This window comes from Accipiter gentilis, chromosome 7, assembly GCF_929443795.1.
Source record: "Accipiter gentilis chromosome 7, bAccGen1.1, whole genome shotgun sequence".
NCBI classification, from domain to species: domain Eukaryota; kingdom Metazoa; phylum Chordata; class Aves; order Accipitriformes; family Accipitridae; genus Astur; species Astur gentilis.
In genome coordinates, this window is record NC_064886.1 from 32411516 (window position 1) to 32434636 (window position 23121).

The 23121-nt window shown below is 41.1% G+C and overlaps 2 protein-coding genes across 15 annotated transcripts in view; one reads left to right on the plus strand and one right to left on the minus strand.

The window, feature by feature from the left end:
• Positions 1–13338, minus strand: part of ANKRD27 (ankyrin repeat domain 27) — a 49784-nt gene extending 36446 nt beyond the window's left edge. For 3 of the 14 annotated variants that reach the window (XR_007506626.1, XR_007506625.1, XM_049804635.1), the window contains exons 1-3: positions 13239–13338; positions 1633–1763; positions 355–465 (exon numbers count right to left, since the gene is read on the minus strand). Coding sequence is in view for 12 of the 14 variants with exons in the window: in XM_049804635.1 (XP_049660592.1) it covers positions 355–465; positions 1633–1734 (213 nt within the window). In the remaining 2 variants the exon portion in view is untranslated. Of the gene's footprint in view, positions 1–354; positions 466–1632; positions 1764–3800; positions 3903–9465; positions 9789–12311; positions 12739–12769; positions 12961–13133; positions 13193–13238 lie in introns of those variants that run through there. The other 11 variants (XM_049804646.1, XM_049804638.1, XM_049804643.1 and 8 more) reach the window with 10 other exon arrangements.
• A 105-nt stretch (positions 13339–13443) lies between these two features.
• Positions 13444–18112, plus strand: RGS9BP (regulator of G protein signaling 9 binding protein). The gene has a single exon (XM_049804681.1). The coding sequence runs from the start codon at positions 13944–13946 to the stop codon at positions 14655–14657; it is 714 nt and encodes a 237-aa protein (XP_049660638.1). The 5' UTR covers positions 13444–13943; the 3' UTR covers positions 14658–18112.
• Positions 18113–23121: the final 5009 nt, after the last annotated feature.

Here is a 23121-nt window from a genome sequence, read left to right on the forward strand (position 1 = left end):
CTGAAAGCTGGAGAGACAGTTCTTAAGTGACAAAGGCCCTTCTGCCACACAACAAAATTCTTAACAGCCACAAAACACAGATAAATTAACAAATTTGCTTTGCCAAAGTAGTACACTGAAATCAGAAGCAGTGCTACCATCTGAACAGGACAACTATTCTTATGTACAGGCCAAAACCACAGCTTTTTCTAGAAAGCAGTATATCCGAGAACCTTGGCTTAGATGGGCAACATACTACTTTTGCCAATTAGCTCTAACTCCTAGCTACCTCTCTTGTAACCATTAGTTCACACTATCAGTTATCAACTGCAGCGAGTGTCCCCAAGCCACATTCATATATCAAAACAGAAATACCTTTCCATTTAAGGTTTGAAAATTTTCTTCTAGTGGCTTCAGAACATAAGATTCAAACTGGCAAGTAGAAAGACTGTTGCTTGAAAGGCTTCCTTTGCATGGAACTAACACCTGAAAAAGTTAAATCATGCTTTAGAGAGAAATGCCATGTATCACCAGCTAAACACCAATAGCTTTCACCCTTTAGAGGCAAGCAATTGAATCTGGCTTATAAACATTTACTAGCAAATGTATAGCAACTATAGGTGCTTTTGTTTAAATAAATAAAAAGGAAAGGCCATCAATAGACACAGAGTCCAGTGATTAACCTAGAAGTTTCATTTAGTGACTTATCTGAAAGAGGATGACATGTAACTGAAGCAAACAATACTAAGAGATGGAGATGAAATCTTAAGTTACTTAGCACCAGTCACCTGAATGACTTAATTAGGCAGCTAATAAAAGTGAAGTATATTTTCAAATTAAAATGCAAATCCATCAGAAAGAAGAAAAAATAAGATAAGAAACATCTTAGGTCTACTGCATACCAACAGACTGGCAGTTTGAGACAAATTCTTAATTAGAAAGCAACACATTATGAATACAAACAAACACCGTATACATGCTGGAAAGAAATAAATCTCATTGTCAAGGAAGAGAAGCATGAAACAAATGGTTCTTTCATTACGCAGCTTTCAGAAACGGTGTCAGAATACAGACAGAACTGGTGAACAGCATTTCAGCTGTTCACATCACCAGCTTAATACTCAATTTAAAGAACCCTGTCCAACTTAAAGCTTATTTTATAATCAGGTAACAATAACCTCAAAGTTCAACGGAATCTCCACATAGTTAATTTTGGATGAAGACTAATTGCAGACTACTCAGATTAGAAGTCTTAAGGACGGGATTTTTTTATTCCAGCTCAGTTTAATTGCTTTATTTTGCTATGTAAAATGCTGTCAGAAATGACTGTCTGTCCACCAGGGATTTCAAAAGGTCAATCCCATTGTAAGTTACAAGCAAGCAGGAGAATATGTAACTTTAGTTCAGAGCAAAGAAAATAAGCTTCCTGTAAAGTTTAGAAACACCACCAACTTTGACCTTTAACTACCATGCAGTATACCAAGAAGTCCTTATTAGCAAATAACAAACAACTTCAACTAAAAGTTGCTCTGCTTCAGTTCCAAGTTTTGCAGGCTTGCACTAATCTTTACATGTGTCACAGCAGTCATCTGATTTAAATTCATATAGCTACTACTTAATAAGCAGCTTTTAAATCTCCTTATTTATACTTACAATACCATGGAGTTCTGCAACTTTGCTGCATAGATCAGGACGCCGCTTCTGAATGGCCAAATAAAAGGGATTTTTCAAGATATCTTCATCATACATAGCCATATGGACTTCAGATATTCCAAGGAGATTTTCTGAAATACATACGGAGAATAGTTAATGTACCATACAAGGTATCTGTTATAACACAATATTTGGGAATACCTAGGGGGCAGTTTGATTCCCCTTGTCTAAAAGGAAAAAAGCAATTTCAGGTCTTGATGTAAGCAGTCAATGGCATGCCTAACTAATAAGAAGGTAACTATAGTTACTCAGAAGTTATTCAGAAAGGTTTTCCATGAATAGTGCCCTCATGCAGCACATACAGGACAACCAGGTGATCTGGCTCAGTCAGCATGGGTTTATGAAAGGCAGGTCCTGCTTGACTAACCTGATCTCCTTCTATGACAAGGTGACCCACTTAGTGGGCGAGGGACAGGCTGTGGATCTTGACTACCTGGACTTTACTAAGCCTTTGACACAGTTTCCCACAGCATTCTCCTCAGACTGGCTGCTTCTGGCTTGGACAGGTGTACTCTTTGCTGGGTAAAAAACTGGCTGGATGGCTGGGCCTAAAGAGTGGTGGTGAATGGAGTTAAATCCAGTTGGTGGCCAGTCACAAGTGGTGTTCCCCAGGGCTCAGTACTGGGGCCGGTTCTGTTTAATATCTTTATCAATGTTCTGGATGAGGGGATCGAGTGCGCCCTCAGCAAGTTCACAGATGACACCAAGTTGGGCGGGAGTGTTGATCTGCTCGAGGGTAGGAAGGGTCTACAGAGGGATCTGGACAGGCTGGATTGATGGGCCAAGGCCAATTGTATGAGGTTCAACAAGGCCAAGTGCTGAGTCCTGCACCTGGGTCACAACAACCCCATGCAGCGCTACAGGTTTGGGGAAGGGTGGCTGGAAAGCTGCCCAGTGGAAAAGGACCTGGGGGTGCTGGCCGACAGCTGGCTGAATAAGAGCCGGCAGTGTGCCCAGGTGGCCAAGAAGGCCAACAGCATCCTGGCCTGTATCAGAAATAGTGTGGCCAGCAGGAGCAGGGAGGTGATTGTCCCCCTGTACTCGGCACTGGTGAGGCCGCACCTCGAGTCCTGTGTTTGGTTTTGGGCCCCTCACTACAGGAAAGACATTGAGGTGCTGGAGTGTGTCCAGAAGCTGGTGAGGGGCCTGGAGCACAAGTCTTATGAGGAGCAGTTGAGGGAACTGGGGTTGTTTAGCCTGCAGAAAAGGAGGCTGAGGGGAGACCTTATCACTCTCTACAACTGCCTGAAGGGGGTTGTAGTGAGGAGGGGGTCAGTCTCTTTTCCCCATTAACAAGCAACAGGACAAGAGGAAACAGCCTCAAGTTGCACCAGGAGAGGTTTAGATTGGGTATTAGGAAAAATTTCTTTACTGAAAGGGTTGTCAAGCACTGGAACAGACTGCCCAGGGAAGTGATTGAGTCACCATCCCTGGAAGTAATTAAAAGACATGTAGAAGTGGCACTTAGGGACACGGTTTAGTGGTGGACTTGGCAGTGCTAGGTTAACAGTTGGACTTGATCTTAAAGGTCTTTTCCAACCTAAACAATTCCATGATTTCCAATTACATAGTTATCCTCATAATGTCTCCTTAGGTTTTCCAGGTATTGGAGTCTAACAATGCATGATATGTTCAGACAAAACTTCAGAGACCAGGAAGGAAATTAAGATCTACATTATTACCACTTTGATATACAAGCTAACTTGCACTGCTAAGATCTAAAACAAGCCAAGTGACACAAATTAACAGCTTCTTTACAGCAGATTCTACTGCATCACAGGACATTGATGCTTTTGCAGTACGCTCATTTAAGTGCCAATACTCACCTGTGTAAGTACAACTGCCTGATACACATCAATGAGACACCCAGATAGTGTAACAGGAACCCTTGTGTAAGGCAATCCTCAACTTTCCAGGGAAAGTTATAGGAAACAGGTATATCAAGGAGATATGAATACCCATGTCATAATTAAAAAGCCACTGTGAAATGCATCATTTGTGGTCATCTCTACTACCATGGAAAAAGTCTCAATGATCTGAGGTCAGGCTGATGCATACCATTTGGCAAAATAGTGAGCAAAAAAGTGACTGGAGACAGAAAACCCAACCTGTAAGCACTGGAAAAAGGTATCATCAAGCGTGTCACAGGGAAAGGATGACCTCTAGAGGCACTAGACCCTCAACTGCTTGCTTCCTCAATTCTAACCCTCTAAAAAAAACCAAAAAAACAAAAACAAAACAAAAAAAAACACAACTATGACACAACCTAGACAGAAGGATAGCAAAAACCCTAATAGGTCCCTTCTGGAATAACTTCAGAATTATTTTATTCAGAAGAATTGAGATCAACAGGCTTACAAGTGCTTAACTAACTAGTCTGTTCTCTATCTTTTCCCCTCATCCAGCTTCCCTTAGGAATCAACAGAAGTTGCACGATTCCCTCATGCAATTTCAGCTATATGACCTAGGAAAGGGTGAGAACAGCAGCAGAACTTTAATTTGAGCAAGCCACCCTTACACAATCAGTATTCCCCCGTTTTCTTAGATGTAGAATTATACCTAGCACATTATTTGCTTAGCATGAGCTTCTTATGCTTGTTCTGTAGCACTTACAATACCTTACTACCTAATGCTGTACTGGTACTAAAAAATGCCTTTCTCTGTAGATCATGGAAGAGACATGAAATGATTGTATGGTAGTTTATTAATAGAGTGGAAAAACATACACCCAACTCCCACCGATTTTTAGATAGCCTTTGAGTTTCAGCTATGCTGTTAACTGATCTATAGTCTGTTAACTGATCTACAGTCTGATCCCTCCTTATAATTAGGCACAAGGAGAGCTCCCTTGGAGAGCTAAACACAAACATGATTAGCTAAAGCTGCAAGCAATTTCCACTATAAAGTTATCACCAGTTACAGCTAGGACAACCTCATCCTAAACTTCAGTAGTTCAGAAGTGGCAGATAACTGCCTCAAGCAGAGTTTTCCTGTGACATTCCAGATAAAATGGTTCATCTGCTTTCAAAACATACAATAAAACTAGGAGCTTCTATGAAAGAATACTAATTCAGCAGTCCCAAAACAGTGTTCTTTGGAGCACAGATACAAAGTTTGCTAACACAAAGGGGAAGAAAACATTTCCTCATTCACACCTTCAAAAGATTAGCCAAATTCAGTAATTACAAGACTTCAAACCTAGAAAAAGTACAGCTTTGCACAAGATCATCCTACCACAGTGTCTGGGTAAATGGGATGATCACCAGTAATTCCACAGCTGATGATTGCTATAAACATATCCTGGCAGGCAGCTGCAATGCAAGTTCAAGCTGTGGGCTGCCTCAACCAGTGGTGAGGGAAGGAGAAAAGGCAACACAAGCCCAGTGCCAGGTCTACTGCAGGAACAGAGCTCTCTCATCACTGATCTGTAGAACATCAGGGCTAAGACAGACCTTAATAAGCAGAACTAGTTAGCTACAAAAAAAAAAAAAACCCCACACAAAACTACAACCCTGCCTGCTAAACAGCTCACTAGGCCACAATTCCAAGTAAGATCTTAAATGACTGCAGCTTACAGTCCAAACATGAATCAGTGACAATTTAATTATATACAAGTCAAGCACCAAGCAGGGCTGTATGAACACACATGAGCAACCTGCAAAACAGACTACCACAGAAAAACTTACTGACTGGAGGAGAATCTGAAGTAAGAAAGACAAGAAAGCCCTGCAAGCAGGATCCAAAACATGAAATGCAGTGATGTTGTTTATGCTGAAGAAGCTGCATGAAACAGGTAAGAATTTTTTTCCCCAAGATGGACCAAGCTCTCAGTGAAGGGCATTTTTTCCACACCTATAGAAGAAATAGGCCTTAGCTGAAGAAAACAGACACAGATTACAGATCAGGAACACCCTTCAAAAGAGAAGATGAATACATGCTTTAGATTGCTTAGCAAAGCTATCAAGCATCTCATGTTGTAAATCTTTAGGAATCCGTTAGACAAACCTCCACTAGAGGTGATAATGGACATAGTGAAGCTAGGAGGCTAGATTTTATGGTCTCTCAAGGTACTTTCCAAATCAAGCTCTCATTAATGTGGTTTTCCCACTGAGGCATCTTCATGTGCCTTTTTATTTGGTGAATTCATGTTCAGTATGTGGTCAAGCAGAAGAAGAGACTGCTATGACCCTCCCCAAGACAGTGATAGAGAAGGTTTAGCATACCACATACTGTATCAGGGAAAAGCACACATTGACACAAGGCAACCAAGCATGAGACTATAAAGACAAAACTGTAGTGCACAAGTGTTTCCAATTGCTATAGCTATATTGCCACCTTTTCAGCTTAAAAAAAAAAAAAAAAAAAAAAAGATCTTTACGTCCAAAGAGTTCTTCCCATAATAGGAAGCGGAGAGAACACCATATTCCACAAATCCTCCTCATCTAGAAACTTCTATCTCACCATCAAAGAAGAAAAACTGATAAGCTTTGTCTGGAAAGGAATTAGAAACAACATTTCATTCCCTGGCAAAACAGGAGGAAGAGATTTATGGGAGGAGGGAGCTCCCACAGAAAACCTGAGCTTATGAAGCTTGCTGTCTGTATGATTCATGTAGCTCTTAAATCATTGCCCACACGTGAAAAAAACACAAAAGCAACTACAGTACTTTAAGAATCATTTCAGTTGACAAATCATCACAGGAAAAGATTGAAATTCTAGTCTTCAGTTCCCAATTCATGAGTTACACACCACAAATAAGTAGTTTTAAAACACTTAGTGGCAGCCATGTAGATTCTCTTACTACAGAACTACTGACAGGGTTGAATCACACTTGAGAGCTCCAGCAAGAAGTGAAAAGAAATTGCATTCAAACATTGAATTCTAGCATTTTAGCTGCTGTAATGCAACTAAGATGCCATAGACATGCTGTACCCCAATAAGGAAGCTGAAACTTCTAGTTCACGAGTGTTTGTAACCCACCTTGAGCAGAAGCAGATTGCTAACTTGGAACTGCTCACCACATTCATGTTCCCACACAGCAGGAAATAACCACCACTAGCCAAATTAGTACTGTTTTGAGAATCACAATTCTAAATTTCCTTCCCTCTTCTTGCTCCCTTACCCCTGCATCTGCCCAGTGCTACATTAGTGGATAGCTATCATATCTGATTAAAATGTGGGTATGAAAAAGAAAGGGTGGAATACTTATTAACTGAAACAGTTGAGTTCCTACATTCACTTGGACCTCCTTCAACCTATCCACAGCATTCTTCAGAGAGACAGAAGTGTGGATGTATAAGCCATCTACAAGTTAAGTAATTACAGAAAAACAAAGGACTTCATACTAAACTTAAATAGATTAAGTCTACAGAATCAAGAGAGTACATTAGTACATTAAAGCTTCCCCAAACTTTGGCTCAGGCACTTTTGAGATTAAATCAATTTCTTTCCACCCCAAAAGTTAAATGCATCTGAAAATACTGGCTAATGCATTGCTGTAATTCTAGGAACACATTAAAATACTCTGTTGAGCGTTTGTTGGCAGAACACAACATCCAGCTTCAACCTAATTTAAATTGGGGCAGGGAGGCAACATCAGGGGGGATACAGATTTATTCTTCTAGTTGCACCTTGGACAGCTTTAGATTTACTAACACTAAGAAAGCAGGACATTTACAAAGCCTTATATACATTACCAGAACTGTTTACTGCTTAACGGAAAGCCCACTAAAAATTGTTATAAGCCATATTCACTATGAAGTTTATTAAATTCTATCATGCTGAGCTGTAAAGCAATACACAAGTATTAATGTTAAATAAAAAGTTTAAATGGAATCACTTAAGTGTGTGGCTTCATGCCTGTAAACACAGAAATAGCTCAAATTGCTGGAAGAACAGAAGCTAGCTGATCAGAGAATCTAATAAGCATTATGTTACTGTTTAAAAAAAAAATAATCATAACTTTAAAACAGCCAAATCCTTTCTAGATTAAGAGCACAGTGATAATTCTAATGATATAACTAATAGTAAAAGGGATAGCTAAAGTGAAAAACATACCATGGAATCTAAGCACATCACTGTTTTCTCCAAACCACTGGAAATGAAGTCTTAACAACCTTTGGTACTGAAAACAATGAGTAGGATTTAACTATGACAGTTTCATTTGTCATTGATGGTGTTTGCCTTTCGATATAGTCAAGTGAGGTATCTTTTACAGACCTATCAGGTTTCAGTTCCTTTTAAGAAGCATTTTGAAATTTAGACAAACAGCCATTAAAGTAGAAGATGTCGTTGTATTTGCACTGTTACTCAGCAGTTACATCATGTCCATAAGCAAGTTATACAACTATTTACTCAATTCTTAGGCACATCATCTTCTGAATGTCCTGCTGTACCACTGTTGAACACCTAACAAAACATACTACAGAGAAAGCGTCTTTTGTAACAGAATTAGGGATTCTGTATAGAAACACTTCATGTTCAATGAAGTATAAGATTCTGTGTTTTCACCAAGGCATTTTAATAATACTTTGGCAGAACAAAGACAGTAAAACAGCTACCAAAGTTGGTAAAAAATTTTAGCATAGCTCAGTAGCCTGAAATCTCTCCAGGAGAGCAAGTTAAGATAATACACTAGAATGCTAACATCAATTGTATCAGCGTCCTCCCCACAAAAGTCCAGCTATAAAGAAGCAGAATGCCATGTTCTCCAAAATCTTCCAATACCAGGTCCATTAGCATGTAATGTTCAAGAAGCTTTAGGTTCACTGAATTTTACTTGTGTAGCAATACTGTGAAGTTTCACTCAACAGGACTCCAACAGTGGAATTGAACTAGTCTCAGTCCAAATAAAAATCTAGTTACCACTTCAGCCACTGTTTTACCTGCACTATTACTCCTCATTTACTCCACTTCTGGGCAAAGGTTACAATCGAGACTTGAGCCCTCAAATCAGCATTTACCTCAAAATCAAAACAAGAGATCCTTCCTCTGTTTCCGAGTACACAAGAAACCTTACTCCCCCCTCCCCTAAGAGATGAACACTGAGCATCTTATGAAGAACTGAGACACATTCCAGCGCACCCTGCTCACCACAAGGGAGCAAACAAGGTAACAATCTATTCCTACCCCTTCTAGATTCAGCTTCTATTGATTTCTGTGAAACTGAAGTATGTCAGAATAACCCCTCTAAATTATCAGATTATAGAGCAACGAATTTGCATCAGTCAGCTCAAGGCTTCCTAGGAATCAGGGAAAAACTAAGTTTTATGATCCCAGAACATCAGTCTGACAGTGATGGAATAGGGTCTGGAAAGGAGGGGTCAGCCGCATTCCAGGAAGATGCTCATTTCTCTCAGCATCTCCCCTTCAGGCACACATTTCTTCCAGTGAAGGGTTAAGAGCTGGCACAGGATCTCATGATTCTGGTTTTGTCTCTACCTAATTACCACCCAAGCCCTTTTTAGGCCTAACAGCTCTGGCTCTCCTACTACTGCTCCCACCCTTCTCAGACAGGCCTCCCCCAAGAGACCCTACAGCACCTGCCAGCAACAGGGAGTACTGTGCAGATCAGTCTGTATCAGTTCCTCATGCAGCTCTTAAATTATGAACCCCACCTCATAAACTCTAAACTGAGCTCATTCTTAAAAGTAGTAAGAAGGTTCACCTTTCGTATTTTAACAGTGTATTTGCACTGTAGTTTGACACGGACACATTCTTACTCATCTCAGACTCTAGGACAAAGAACATATTGGCTTGACTCTCCACAATTACCTATTTTTTTCCTCCAGAAAAGTACATTTCAGTATGAGTGGCTCATCCTTCAACAGGCAAGCTTCCCACTTTCATCCAGGAACTTCTAGATGATCAACTTCTGTTGATTTTTGAGATAATCTTACTTGTCATTAGCCAAGTATTATGAGCAAGCTGCATTATCCTCTTCACAGCAGAATAGAGACTAGATTCCCAATTCTCAATTCTTGCAGATTTAGAAATCCACCAGAGTAGATGCAAAGAATTTTCATTCCTTGGCTTACCACTATTAAAGCTGTATTAAATTCTCAGATGGGGAACTCTGAGCTATTCACAAGCAAGCCCTGGAACAGAGTGCAGAGAGTGCTGGTCAGTGAACCACATAAACAATTACAAGGAACATTTAGAAGAAAAATATTAACAGAAAGTACAAAGTTCCCAAAACACCTTCTCAAACAAGGATGCTTCCTGCAAATATTAGTGAGCTGTATTTAAGGCCACCTCCTCAGGTTTGCAGAGGTGTCAGCACAGGTACTTCTTTGGAAGGGGGAAGAAAATAAAGGAGTTGAAATACAAGTATAAACAGTGTTTTACTTAAGCCAGTTATTTTGACTCTTTAGTTACTGAGGCAAAACCGTGGTGTAATTCCCCAGCCCGTGTATTGAGGGTGCAGTGGGCCTGAACACTTCACTGCTGAGATATGGGTCACAGAAGGTAACACCATTTCTTGACTACAGTTACGGACCACCATTGTTCACAGCAGACCTCATAAGGTTGATAACAACTCCAAGACTAGCAACAAGTCTGTAAGGAAACCAAGTATGCAGGGTCAGACTCAGCACAGGCCACCCATGGAAATATAAGAGAATTGAAGCCAGCAACCCTGTATCCCATTTACCTTCATTCAGATTGTCCTTAGACCAGACAACTGGACTGGAACTTAATCCATTTTCTGTGCATCTCAATAAGAAAATGAAATCCTTGCAGGCTAGCACTAAGTCTTACCTCATCACTGCAAGAAACTTAACATCAGACCATTACTGGAATGTCTAGTTATGAAAAACATTGCAGAATTACACTAGTTCCCTCCATTAGGGAGCAGAGCAAGGGTAAGGAAGACTGGAACACAATTCAGCAGGTAAGTTCTTCTAAATAGCAAAATAAATTATTTTAACCACTGCTGCTGTTTTGATGCTATGTAATGCACCATACACCAGCCTGAGGTAATTAAGAGCTTCCTGACAGTAAACACCATGACACAGACATATCAGTCTAACATTCTTTCCATAATACAAATTAAGATTCTTGCTACAGACCAAATCCGCAAGCCACTTTACCAGCAAGCAAATCACACAATAGTTATTGAAGGAAGTTGCATAGTGTTATCAGTTAATGGGGGGAGGGAGAGGCCTGATGTCATGTTTTATTTTCACAGTATCCCATTCTTATCTCACAGTGGCTTCAAGCTTTCCCCAGCCACAGCATTCCACAGGCTGAATTCAGTAAATGAGCTTACTCCAAAAGCGAGCCCAACAGGCAAGGCTTACCAACCGTTTAAACAAAACGGACTTGTATTTACCTAATATTCTACTTAAAAGTCTATTAAAATGAGGATATAGCATTTAACAAGTAGTGACGTTCAAGAAGCATCACAGAATACTTGGCAAACATTTTTAAGGGTACTGGAATAGGAAGAATATGTTCATTAACATCTATTGCAAGAAAGCCTTTCCACAGAACCAGGAAATACATTTCTCCTACTACTCATTATGCTACATCCCAATTCACTTCTAAGGATTTTTACACTCCATCCTAATTGTTTTCCCGGGACAATATTTTGGCCAGTCAGCATCTTGTTTGAAAGCAGTATCAAGATTTCAATTTTCAGAACATCGTGCCTGTCTGACAAACAACAACTGAATTTTAAGAGTTTCCACAATCTACCTGACTTGTATAATTGCTTGCAGCTGAACTTAATTTAGAACTAATCTAAATAACAGCCTCTTTCTTCCCACATGACACACCTGAAGATGTATTTAGGCATTATCTGATACAGATTATAACTGCTGCCACCTTCAGGTTTAAGCAGTCACACGCTCCTGAAACAAAAACCCCTCCCTCCCCTTTTCAACTACTTTCAGAGAAGCAGTTTCAAGGTTCTGATGTGCCACAATGTACAGTAACTTTAGTGATACGTGGCAGACTTTAAACACAGCTGCTATACACACACACAAATAATGCACGATTTAGTTAGCGATAAGCTTAGCACTTAAGTCACACACAAGACTCCAGATTCAAACCCAGAGCTAATCCTTTTTCCACCTGACAATGATTAAGCAATTATAAGACTTCACTTATAATCAGGTCAAAATGATCCTGCGTTTCTTTACAGCCACAAGGAAACAGGCATTACTGATTCACTTCTAGGCTACCAACATACAAATCGGTAGCAAGCTACTCAGTTTACCCTGTAGTAACTTGGCAATCTACAGACATTAAAAGACAGTTTCTTCCACAGGTGGCAACCTGCAGGAGAAGCTACATACAGTTTAGAATTAGGGCCAAAATTAAGGCAGAACACCAAAAAAAAAAAAAAAAAAAAAAAAAAAAGAACAGTCAGCAGAGTCCAAGCTACAAAGATCCAGAAGAAGGAACAGTCTAGAAAAGACTCTGCAGGCTGGGCTGAGCTCCAGGAAGCCAGCCTGCCTGGACTCTGCTCCTCATAGCACATTATCTCGCTCATAGCACATACTGCACTAAAGGGGTGGCATGATAAGGGAAAGGGTCATGCTCCCCCTTCTCACAGGAGTATGTCATCACATCTTTTTCAAGTTACTACAGCATCAGAAAACCACTCCGTTACTCACAAACATTGAGGCATACGTAGCAGGGTACGTTACGACAAGCAAGTTCTCCAGAAGTCCGCTTTGGCAAAGACACATCGTGTGCTAGAGAGAACATAGTTCATTCAGTTTCCTCTGTAGCACTCGGCATCGTCAACTGTTCTTCTAGAAGGTTCGGACGAACATGCAAACACGGCCTAGCATCCACCGCTAATCACTGTATGGTACTTCAGCACATTCACAAGGGTAGCCTGTGAAGCACCATTTCTGCTCGTGAGGAACCAGTGTGTTTCCTTCACTTTCTGATGTAGAACTGCCCAACCTGCGCTAACAGCAGACGTTCCGGATGGCACAACCGCGCTTCCCACTGGACGCCTTAAACCCCCTGCGCAAAAGGCCAAGACCACACGCGTTCTATCCCCCTGCACGGCCTGCGACACCCGCTGCACCGTGCGGTCTGGTAGGAATCCGACAGCACCGACCTCATGTAAACAGCCCACGTAGCTGGGGTTAAACGAAGTTCAGCAGCGCATTAAACGTTCCTGCCGCTTCACCGCGGTAAGTAAGGGAGCGGGACGGGAGGCAGGTGCCGGCGAGACCGCGGGGGCTCACAAGCGCCGCCGGTTCTTGCGGCCGGAGGTGCGGCCCGGCAGCAACCACGACCTGACCCCCCCCCCCCCGCCCCGCCGCAGCTCCAGGCCGGGCCCAGGCCGCGGCGGAACACACACACACACACGTCACCCAGGGGCGGGAGGGCAGCGCCGGGACCACCCCGGCGGCTGCGGCGGCGCCTCAGAGCGGGTCCCACCGCGGGCCGCCCCCGGCCGAGGCGGGAGCGCTACTTACACCGACAACATCGCCTCCCTTCCTCCCCGGCCGCGGAATCTTCCCCCGCCCTCGCCCCCAACCCCCCCCCCCCCCAACCGCTCCAGCGCCTCAGCCGAGCCCTACCGGGATCCAGGGCGGGCCCGGCGCGGCGACGGCGCCGCGCAAAGCCAATGGCCGGGCGCCGGCGGGGAGCGAGCGAGGAGCCAGGCGGCCGCCGCGGCGTCGGTGGCTGCGGAGGCGGAGCCTGCGAGGGCTTATAGGGCCGGGCCGGGCCGCGCCCGGGAGGCCGCCGGCGCTCTCCGGGCGGCGCCATGTGACTCCGCGGGCGCCCAGCCGGGACGAGGGAAAGCCGAGCGGCGGCGGCGGGGCAGCGGCAGCCGGGGCCCGCCGGCTCCCCGGCTTTCGTTCTCGAGAGCGTTGTCCTTCGCGCATTCTTCTCCCCCTCCTCCCTCCTCGGCGTTCGGCACTTTTCAAAAAGCGGCGCCCGATCGCTGGGACCCCTGGCTGCCGCTCAGCGCGCTGCCTGCTGAGCCGCCCCGGTTGTCCGGCGCGGTGGCAGTAGCAGGCGGGGAGCGATGCTGCCTGCCCGCCCGGGACTCCCCGCAGCCCGCCCGGGCTCCTAGAAGCGTCAGCGCCGCCCGAGCAGCCGGCGGGGACGCCAGGCGGGTAGGAGGGTGCTGAATGCATGCGCGACCCGGAGCTAGCGCTTGCCATGTGTGCTGGTAGCATCCGGCTTCGGCAGCTCCCCGGTCCCGGTAGCGGGTGATCGGGGCGGAGCGGCAGCACGGCAGACCGGCGGGGAGGCAGCCCCGCGCCGCCGGCGGGATCATGGTGAAGGAGGAGTGCAAGGCGCTGCTGGACGCGCTCAACAAGGTGACAGCCTGCTACCGGCACATGGTGCTGACCATCGGCGGCACCTCGGACTCCCAGAACCTGCGGGAGGAGCTCAAGAAAACCCGGCAGAAAGCCCAGGAGCTCGCGGTGGCCAACAGGAACAAGCTCACCACGGTCCTGAAGGACAAAACCGTGAGTAAGGAAGATAAGGCCGAGTTCGAGAGGCTATGGGTGATTTTCTCCACGTGCCTAGAGATCCTGGAGATCGACATGAGGAGAGCTCTCGAGCTGGGCCACGAGTTCCCGCTGAACGTCCCCAAAAAGCACCTGATCCAGACAGGCATGAGTGGGGGAACGTCTGGCGTGGCCGCCAGGGCGATGAGCGTCCAGAACATGAAATACGAGGCTGAGCACAATATAGACGTGGTGGATCTGAAAGACCTCGAGAACGAAATCAACCAGGTAGGAGAGATGATGTACGAGATGGAAATGAAGGTCAGTGTCCCCCAGTGGACAGTAGAGGCCAAGCAAGACCCAGGGGCTGAACTAAAATCCACCATCAGCGTGGGCGCTTCTTCTATTGGCATGATCTCTGTGGAGGAAAATAAATCCTTCTGCGATATCAGCAAGGTTCTAGCTGGGATTATTTTCTCGGCCGTGCTCATTATCGCTATTGTCCTGGCAGTGTGTGTGGTGAAACTCTCTTAGGGTGGTGCAGGCTCTGACAAGAGCGACCCCCCCCCCCCCCCCCCCTTCGGTCTGTCTTTGGAGTGTTTCATGCCTCACCTTTAATTTCAAAACGGGTCACTCGGATGAGCTGAGAATTTAAACCTGGCACTTGAAAAAACAAAGCGAAACTTTTGCCTCTCAATATCCTAAAAGGCACGATTTGTTTCTTCTTGCTTTTTGAAGAGATGCAAATCAGCCTGCAGAATAGGATGCTGGACATCTACTGGACTTGTAACGGTTAACTATGAAGTATCAGGGTATTATCACTACTGGTTATAACAGGGATTTGTCTGCTATTAATAGATCCCTATTCTCAGAAGCCTGTATTTTTTGTTCTTGAATAGGCTCTGGTGTTTCCTGCTGGTCACTGTTTACAGTATTGGAGAGTTACACAATTTGGAGGCTAATGCAGGTGTTTTGTCTGACAAAGTGGATAGAATACTTTTTTTTTTTTTTCCATCAAATACACAAAATACTATTTCAGTGAAGGAAAAGGAGAAGTATGAAAACCTCAGTAAAGGAATGTAAACAGCCTCTATTTTAGATAAGGTAATGGTTGGGGAGAGGGGAGGTGTGGAGGAGGATGGAGAAAACAGAACAAGCAATGTTTGATACCAAATACTGTTTGTTGATTTAGACTGGATTGTACACAACCCAGTTGCATGGGTTGGCAGACCATGCATGAATGACTAATGGCTTTCCAAATCCAGAGAGAAAAAAGGGAGAGTTGCATATTCAGAAAAATACTAGCAAGCCTCGTGGTTTTCATCCACGTTTACCACGATTTTGTCTTCCCCTGTAGAAAGGCTGATTCCTGCCAGTGGTTCAAATTTTTCTTCCGATAGAAGCAAACAGTTTGCACTTCACTGTTAACTATGAAAATAGGAGCAATGAATCTACCCACAGCAGAAGCAGTAATTTTTGAAAATAGATTTTGGCAAACAAAAATGTCAAGTTAAAGCAGACCTTTCTAATAATCCAAAGAGATCCCCTCTCATGTTGACAGGCAGGGACTGATGCCTGTATATGTACGGTCACACTTCTGCAAGCTCCTGAATTCTTTGCAGAAATCCAGGCAAAGCTAAAAATGTGTCTCAGTTTCGTATCTCATTCATGTCTGATTAATCATTTGGGAAACAGGAAGCCTGTAGGATTGGTCCAATTTGATAGACTGCAATTTTGGGAGGTAAATACAAAAGCAGCATAAAACTTTCCAGTGCTTCACCGTAGGATTGTCAACATTTCAATGTAAAATTGGGGGGACAGACACTAACTTTGCAGAGCAGCTCTGTAATGTTTTGTAGAAGGACCTATGTATTACAGTAGTTATTACGTGACTTATGGAACTGTCTTCTGTTACTGTGAACACACACTATCCGTTCAAGAATGCTTGGTACGTACTTTATAGTGCTGTAAGTGTATGAGGCGCTCCACAGGCAAATATAAAGACCCTGTAATATTGGGGTTTAAATAAGTTATTATTCTTCTGCATTGATTATTATGGACACATTATAAAAAATAAAGATCAGACATGTTTTGTCAAGTTACTAGACAATAGTCTTCACGCTTGTTAAATAAAATTATGTTGACAACACTCTAAACAGCTAATATTTTTGAGTTCAAAACTAAACTAAACATACTTTGAAAAACTGCAGGAGTTTATTCTTTAAAACCCAAAAACTGGATTTGGGGAGAAAAAGTGTGTGACAAATTTGAATCTGGTCACTTGTAGGTAAGAAAAAAAATAATGTAGGTGAGGAAAAATACTAAGTGGAGGCCCGAACTACAGGCTATATAGACTACCATTACATTGAAGGATAATGTGAGTTCTGCACATTGATCCAGTCTAACTCCATTCTCGTGGGAATTCACAGTTTTATATGACAACTCCACATTTCTTTCTATTTTATTCATTCCATAGGATGTGTTTTCTACTTAGTTAACCTAGGTTCATAGAGAACCCCATCAGCATTCTAACAAAGTCAAGCCTGTATTTGTTGGTGCTACTGTTTCAGTCTGTCTAGACAAGCTGTAATTGCGGTGTGTTGATTTAAATGAGAAGATCTTCAAAGTCATATTGAGTAAACGTATTTATGGAAGATACAGCAAAAGCTGCGGGAGAATGTACGTTTTTGGATTGCCACCACTAGTCACTAACGATTTGTGGGTATTTTCACTCTTTGCACTCTCCTTTTACTTAGTTCACAGGAAGGTGGATATGAAGTTGGACTCTATTCTGTGCTTCTTGAAAACTCCATGTTCCTTTTGAAATCAGATCGTTGAATCGCATGTTCTGAAAACCCAAGTAATGCAAGTCTGATTTCTGGTGGATAAATAAATGGTAACACCTACAACATTCATTATCTTGTATCTTGGTCTCCCGAAGTGGGTATACTGTTTATCCACAGTTAGCTGTGTAGAAGAATTTTTAAGAATAGGTAATCTCATCTTCAAAAGCAAGCCTCAGTGAGTTGGTAACTTGTAAATTTTCAGTCCGTTGCATTTTTTGGAATTTGGATTTTTGCATACAGGACTCAAAGAATTCACACAAGTAGCCTATAATTATGTAAGTCTTGCTTCATTATGAATATGCACACAATTAGTATTTAAAGGATTGGACCTTGGAAAAATAACATATTTTTAAATCTTAAGACAAAGCTGGCTGCAGATCTATTCATCGTTAGTTTGTTCCTAAAAATCTGTATCATCTTATATTTAGGCTATCTGAAATTAAAAGATTAAGTAGAATTCTAACAGAGGATTGGCACCATCTAAATGGATAATGTTCCTGCCATTAATCTCCTACACTTGATACAAGTGTACACTCAATGTGGCAGAGTTCAGGCACAACAGCGCACAAAATCAAAACAAGATGAAACCGCCATTGCCCAAAAGTACTGATGCTTCTCTTAAATTAAGAAATAAAGAGATGTTGTAGATATGCAGTCATCTTTTTTTTTTTTTTTTCCCACCAGAATGCAACTGGAAGGAGACTGGAAATGCTATTTTTGTAAGTGAAAAATGGGAAGTCAAACTTCAAAATACTCTATGTCTAAATAGCATGATGAAAATGCAAATACTGTCATGCTGAACAGTGAACGGGAATGTTACTGTGTTTTCAGTACGAAAGAAGATGGTCATTGCTTAATTTCAATGTTGTTCTACTTCAGTTCTTTTTTCACAGGATACACACATTAAATTTGCTGTATACTAAAATCCTATTCCTGACTTGAATTATACTGGTTTTGCCTGTGCATGGGTGGTATTTTTTACACTTTGAATAATTCAAACTTATTACTGTCACTATTTATTTAACTTAAAATAAAGTACATTCTTATAACTTACTGGTTGGCTTGCAGCAGTAATTAAAACCAAACAAAAACTGGAATATTAATACAGCTTGTCAGTAAGCTCTTGTAAAGAAAAAGTTCCCATTTCAACCACAGGAATAAAAGTAACATGCTACGCCCTCTCATTACAGTTTTCTTTACAGAAATGCACCCTTCTCAAGGTCCCAAAAGTTGAATATAGTGATATATCTTAATTTATACTGCAAAGGAATCCGCAGTCTGAAAAGTCAAGAAATCTCTGCCTTAGGAAACAGGTATGATAACATTTAGGATAACAGGGATGACGTTGCCTTCAGCACTGCTTGTTCAGCGTTGTTGAATAAGGTATGGAACCATTGGCTTGGGCAACTGAAAACTAGAGAACATATTAGACTAGACTAACGTATTAGATCCTCACTGTGTTAGGATCCAAACTGCCCCCTTTCAGCCAGCAAAGCTTACATTTACTTTAGCAAAAGATATACACAACCTTAGTAAGGAGTGTGAAATTTGGTCCTGTGGTATTGATAGCAACAATGATCAACAATTGTATCAAACTATCAAAACTGAGTCTGTTAAATGCAGCAATTTGTAATTTTATTCCAGAACTTCCAGTCTATCACCACAAAAGTGCTCTATGCTGTTTACTAATCAAATGAACACAGAATCATAAGTAAAGCGATTCTCCTTATGTTGCAAACAATGTAACATCAAACTTGAGCATTATGAATATGAAATAAAATTAGTTTCAAAATTCTTCATGTAAATATGAAAATATTTTTTACATGAAATCAGTTGTTTAAAAACTGACTGACTGATTTCATTAGCTTTCAGATTAAAAATTAGACATGTGCTTATTGTTTGTAGTCTGAAAGGATTGGTTATGGGCTTTCTTTTCTTTCTGTTACAAGCTTTGTCGTGTTCGCGTACATTTTTCAGAAATGTCTTATATTTAAGTGCTAATGGAACTCCTAGTCAACATATTTACCCTTCACAGATTTTCATTATGTAAAAAGTCATTCAGTAAGACCAGTGGATTACAGATCTCTAAGTGCTTTCTCTCAATACGATTATGTAAGTCTTTTAATGCAGGAAGAGATCTGGACAGAATAGTAGTCTACACGTGAGCAGTATTTGCTATGGTAAGCATACAATAAAAGTGGCATTAGAAAAGAATGTCTCATATAAAATCATCTGCATGTGTTGAAGGAAGGACAAGAAAAGGAAGCTGATGGATGTATGTAGTAAGAATGGCTTCATCCTGTGTTAGCAAAGTATGCTTTTTGTTAAATATGCTATAACAGCATCACAACGTTGAACTATAGCTTCTCTCTAAGAAGGTAGTATCTTATATCCAGTGGGACAAAGAATATAAAATATCCCTCAGTGGAACTGACTACCCACTCCCTGATTAACTCAATACAGAATAAGAGTAAAAATATTTTGATTTGCTACATGTTGATACCAATTTTTCAAAAGACGACCCTTTTCTCTCTCTGTTTCATACTACAAGGGACTTTCTGTTGGAAGCAGGTGGTCCCAGAAGGCTGGATGCTGTCATCCAGCCTGACAGCTTGCTGCTACAGTACAGTGATGCAGTTGGAAATGTAGCTTAATCAGCTACCACTGATTAAACCTGTGGCCAGGTGAAAAGTCACATGGCATTTAACCAGCATGAAGGCTCTTCTGCATCTTCTCACACAGGCAAGCACAAGCATTTCATGCTGGAAGCAATGTGACTACAAGCTATATAGGCAAATACAAATATAATTATAGCATATCTGAAAATCTGTCACCCACAGAGGCTAGTTAGCAAAAGCAATTATGTTTATTGCTCAGTTCCAGTAATTTTGTTAGAATATCTACTGTGGTTTTCCTAAGTGTCAGAAATCAACTTCTTGAGCCTCCACAGGGTCAGGTGGGGTTGTTTTGTTTTGTTTAATTGAACTGTATGTTCTCTTTTATTTACACTGCATTGCATGACATTATTTATCACATAACTTACTAATAACATCTGCACCAAATTAAACAAACTAACAAATTCTCTAAAAGCTAGTTCTAATTCAAGTGCACAGAAATGGAAGTCACAATCATAGTATAAATGTGCGCTCTGTTATTTTGGTCAGTTTTCCACTATGCATTAATCACTGAAGTCTATGATCAGTCAAGTCTCTCTCTTGCACACAAATGTTCAAAGAACATACGCAGTCAAACTCATTGATGTGTCACAGCATTAAGGAATTACATTGCCTAAAACATTACTTCAAAAATCATGGGGTTTTTGTAAGAATAGTAAAAGTCAGGTCATACAGCCAGGTGTAATTGTGTTGAGAAAAAAAGAAAAAATTATTTAAAAATTCAAATTTCCTTTGTATGATCTTGGAAGAATCTATATATAAGTAGTATAAACCTTGGGGGGAAAAAAAACAAGTGAGAAAGGTGGAAATGAGAAAAGAAGACAAAAGAAAATATTTAACTATTTATACCATATAAAATGACTGAGGAATACCTGACACACCAAACATGATACTCTCTTAGCAACTTAATCTAATATGCTAATTGCATGTGTAACTTTATATATAAATACACATTTGAGTTCTGGGTCCTAGAGGCAGTGGTCTGAATCATTACTTGCATAAGCCATCACTCAGTTTAGTGAGAAATTACGTGTGAAGCCTGTTCGTGTAATTAAAAGCTGCAGTATTAGAACCGTAATTTCAGTTTGCATAAAACATGTAATCCTTTATGCTTCCGTTGGAAGTAGAACATTTCCAGTTGTTAATACTATCTGTAACCTAGTTTTCTGATCTGCTTTGATTTGTTGCAATAATGTTTTGTATAAATGTAGCTATATTTTTATTAATATTACTTTTAGTCAATCTATATAATGGTGCTATAATTATAAACCTGCATTTCCTAGATTTGACATTTATTCACATTTTGGACCCAATACTTGGAAAACTATACAGTGAATAATCTATTTACTTTTTGTATTATTTGTTAAGTCTGCCTATTCATTGATATTATATGAGCTAAACAATCTAAAAGCTTTACAACATCATTTTGAAATAAGCCAGTTTAACATGTAGTAGACATCCTCAGTGAAATCTCTGTACTTTTTGATACTTGAGGTTGTAACAATTTGTTTGACAGAGTAGATACTACATCTGCATGGGGACAAAGCTTTTACCAGATGAATATAAATTAAACCAAGAACTGACTTAGTATAATCATCCAACTCACAATACAGCATGTAAGCCAAATTGTGAAGTAATGGTGGACCTTGTTTTTCATCTGAAATTAATTATTACAGTGATGTGATCTGCACTGATCTGTATGTGCAAAATAATTTATGCAATGATGTGACAAAAAGGAATGAAGTCGTTCTATTGCAAAGTATTCTAATCATACACACCAAAAAAACCCCAGAAAACTAATTTTAGAATAATTTCTATGTATCTAGTGACCTGAATCTTTTTTTCTTTAAACAAACTAATGTTTTCTTTTTCTCATAAGCAGTAACTGGAGAGAAAAATGTTGAATTAGCCTCCACATTGCTGAAATATGATCTCACAAAGAATTATTATCAGTGCAATAATCTTAACAGTGTTTCATTTGATGTAACTTTTGCGTCACTTCAGAAGGGTTTATTTTTCAATACAGCACAACCCGTTTTTGAAAACAACCTGAAATACAGAAGTATTTGGGGTCCATTAGGTTAACAATTCTATGTTCTGCCATACAAGAAGCAAATTCTTAATTTTTTAGTAAAAATACTTTTAAAAAAAATAATCTGGAGGGGACCTCTGACTCTCCAAACCTCTCTCTTAAATCTTACTGAGTGTCACACATATCTCTAGCCAATTCCTGCTATGGGGAGACTTCTCCAAACTAAAGTCTCCTGTATTTCCAGCTTACATACTGGCCCTTGAAGCATAATGCCGGAGCCCATCTGAATGTAGAATGCCCTTGTGCTGGAATGCTTATGCTACAGGAATGGAATAAACTAGTATGCTTGGTTTAGGATTGGTAATCCTGAGCAACAGATTTTCTCAGATTTTCCATTCTTTCTGAATCACTCATAACGCCATACAAAATTTAAGTACAAGTGAGATAAGCTATGCTTTTTAGCAGAATATATTGAAGAAAGAACTCATCTAAGCTGGAGATTAAGAAATTAATCATGCTTTATAGATAACCTTGCATCTAGTTTGGCTTTAAGACATTTTCCATACTCATTTGAGCCATCTCCAGCAAGTTAGCTATAGCTTTGAGAGAGCAGATACGTGCACATTAATAGCGCTTAGCTTTTGTCTTTCTTGGTAGGGAACTGGAAGGGGGTGAAACATCCCTTTGCACCGTTGATCTTTGCTCAGAGTTTCTGAGTGCCAAAACCACTCAGTTTCTGAGTGTTCATCCTTAGAACGTCCTGCCATCTCCAGTCCCAATAACTGGGTCAATTAAAGACACATATGGTCATATTGTCCAGGAATTTTGCATGAGATGACTTCAGCTTTGTCATAAACATATATTGAACTACTCTTTTAAGACAATACTGAAAGGAAGTTACAAAATTGCCATCAATAGAGTGAATATGCTGACCCTCGGGTAAGGAATGTCATCCTTCTTGGGGGGAAGAGGTGCCTTATGTACCCCAGGACTGTGTGGAAAAATGCAGCAACTGGAGAATTGCGTTTGCCTTAACGTGCACTTGTCTGTCTTTGGTCCCAAAGGACTGCTTCGGGTACTGAAAACAGGCATGACTAATGCTATAACCACACAACTATTTCTCTACCAACTGTCCTGGTATTCTGTATGTGTTTGAGGTTGCAAACAGCAGTGAATATGCCAGCCACACGTTCTACTTCCACTGCCCATGCAAGAATGCCTATGAAACTAGATCTGCTAAATTTAATACCAGTGGATACCAGTGAAACCAGAGGAATTGTTTTCCAGGATATTCCTGCTTTACATACTAGCACTTGTGAGACTTTAAACTGTGCTAGGTAAAAAAAAAAATACAAAAACACTCCATTTAGAAACTTAAGACAACAACATAATCTGCACTATTGTCTATTGCCAGATTTTCCTAAAGATGTTCTGAAATAATATTC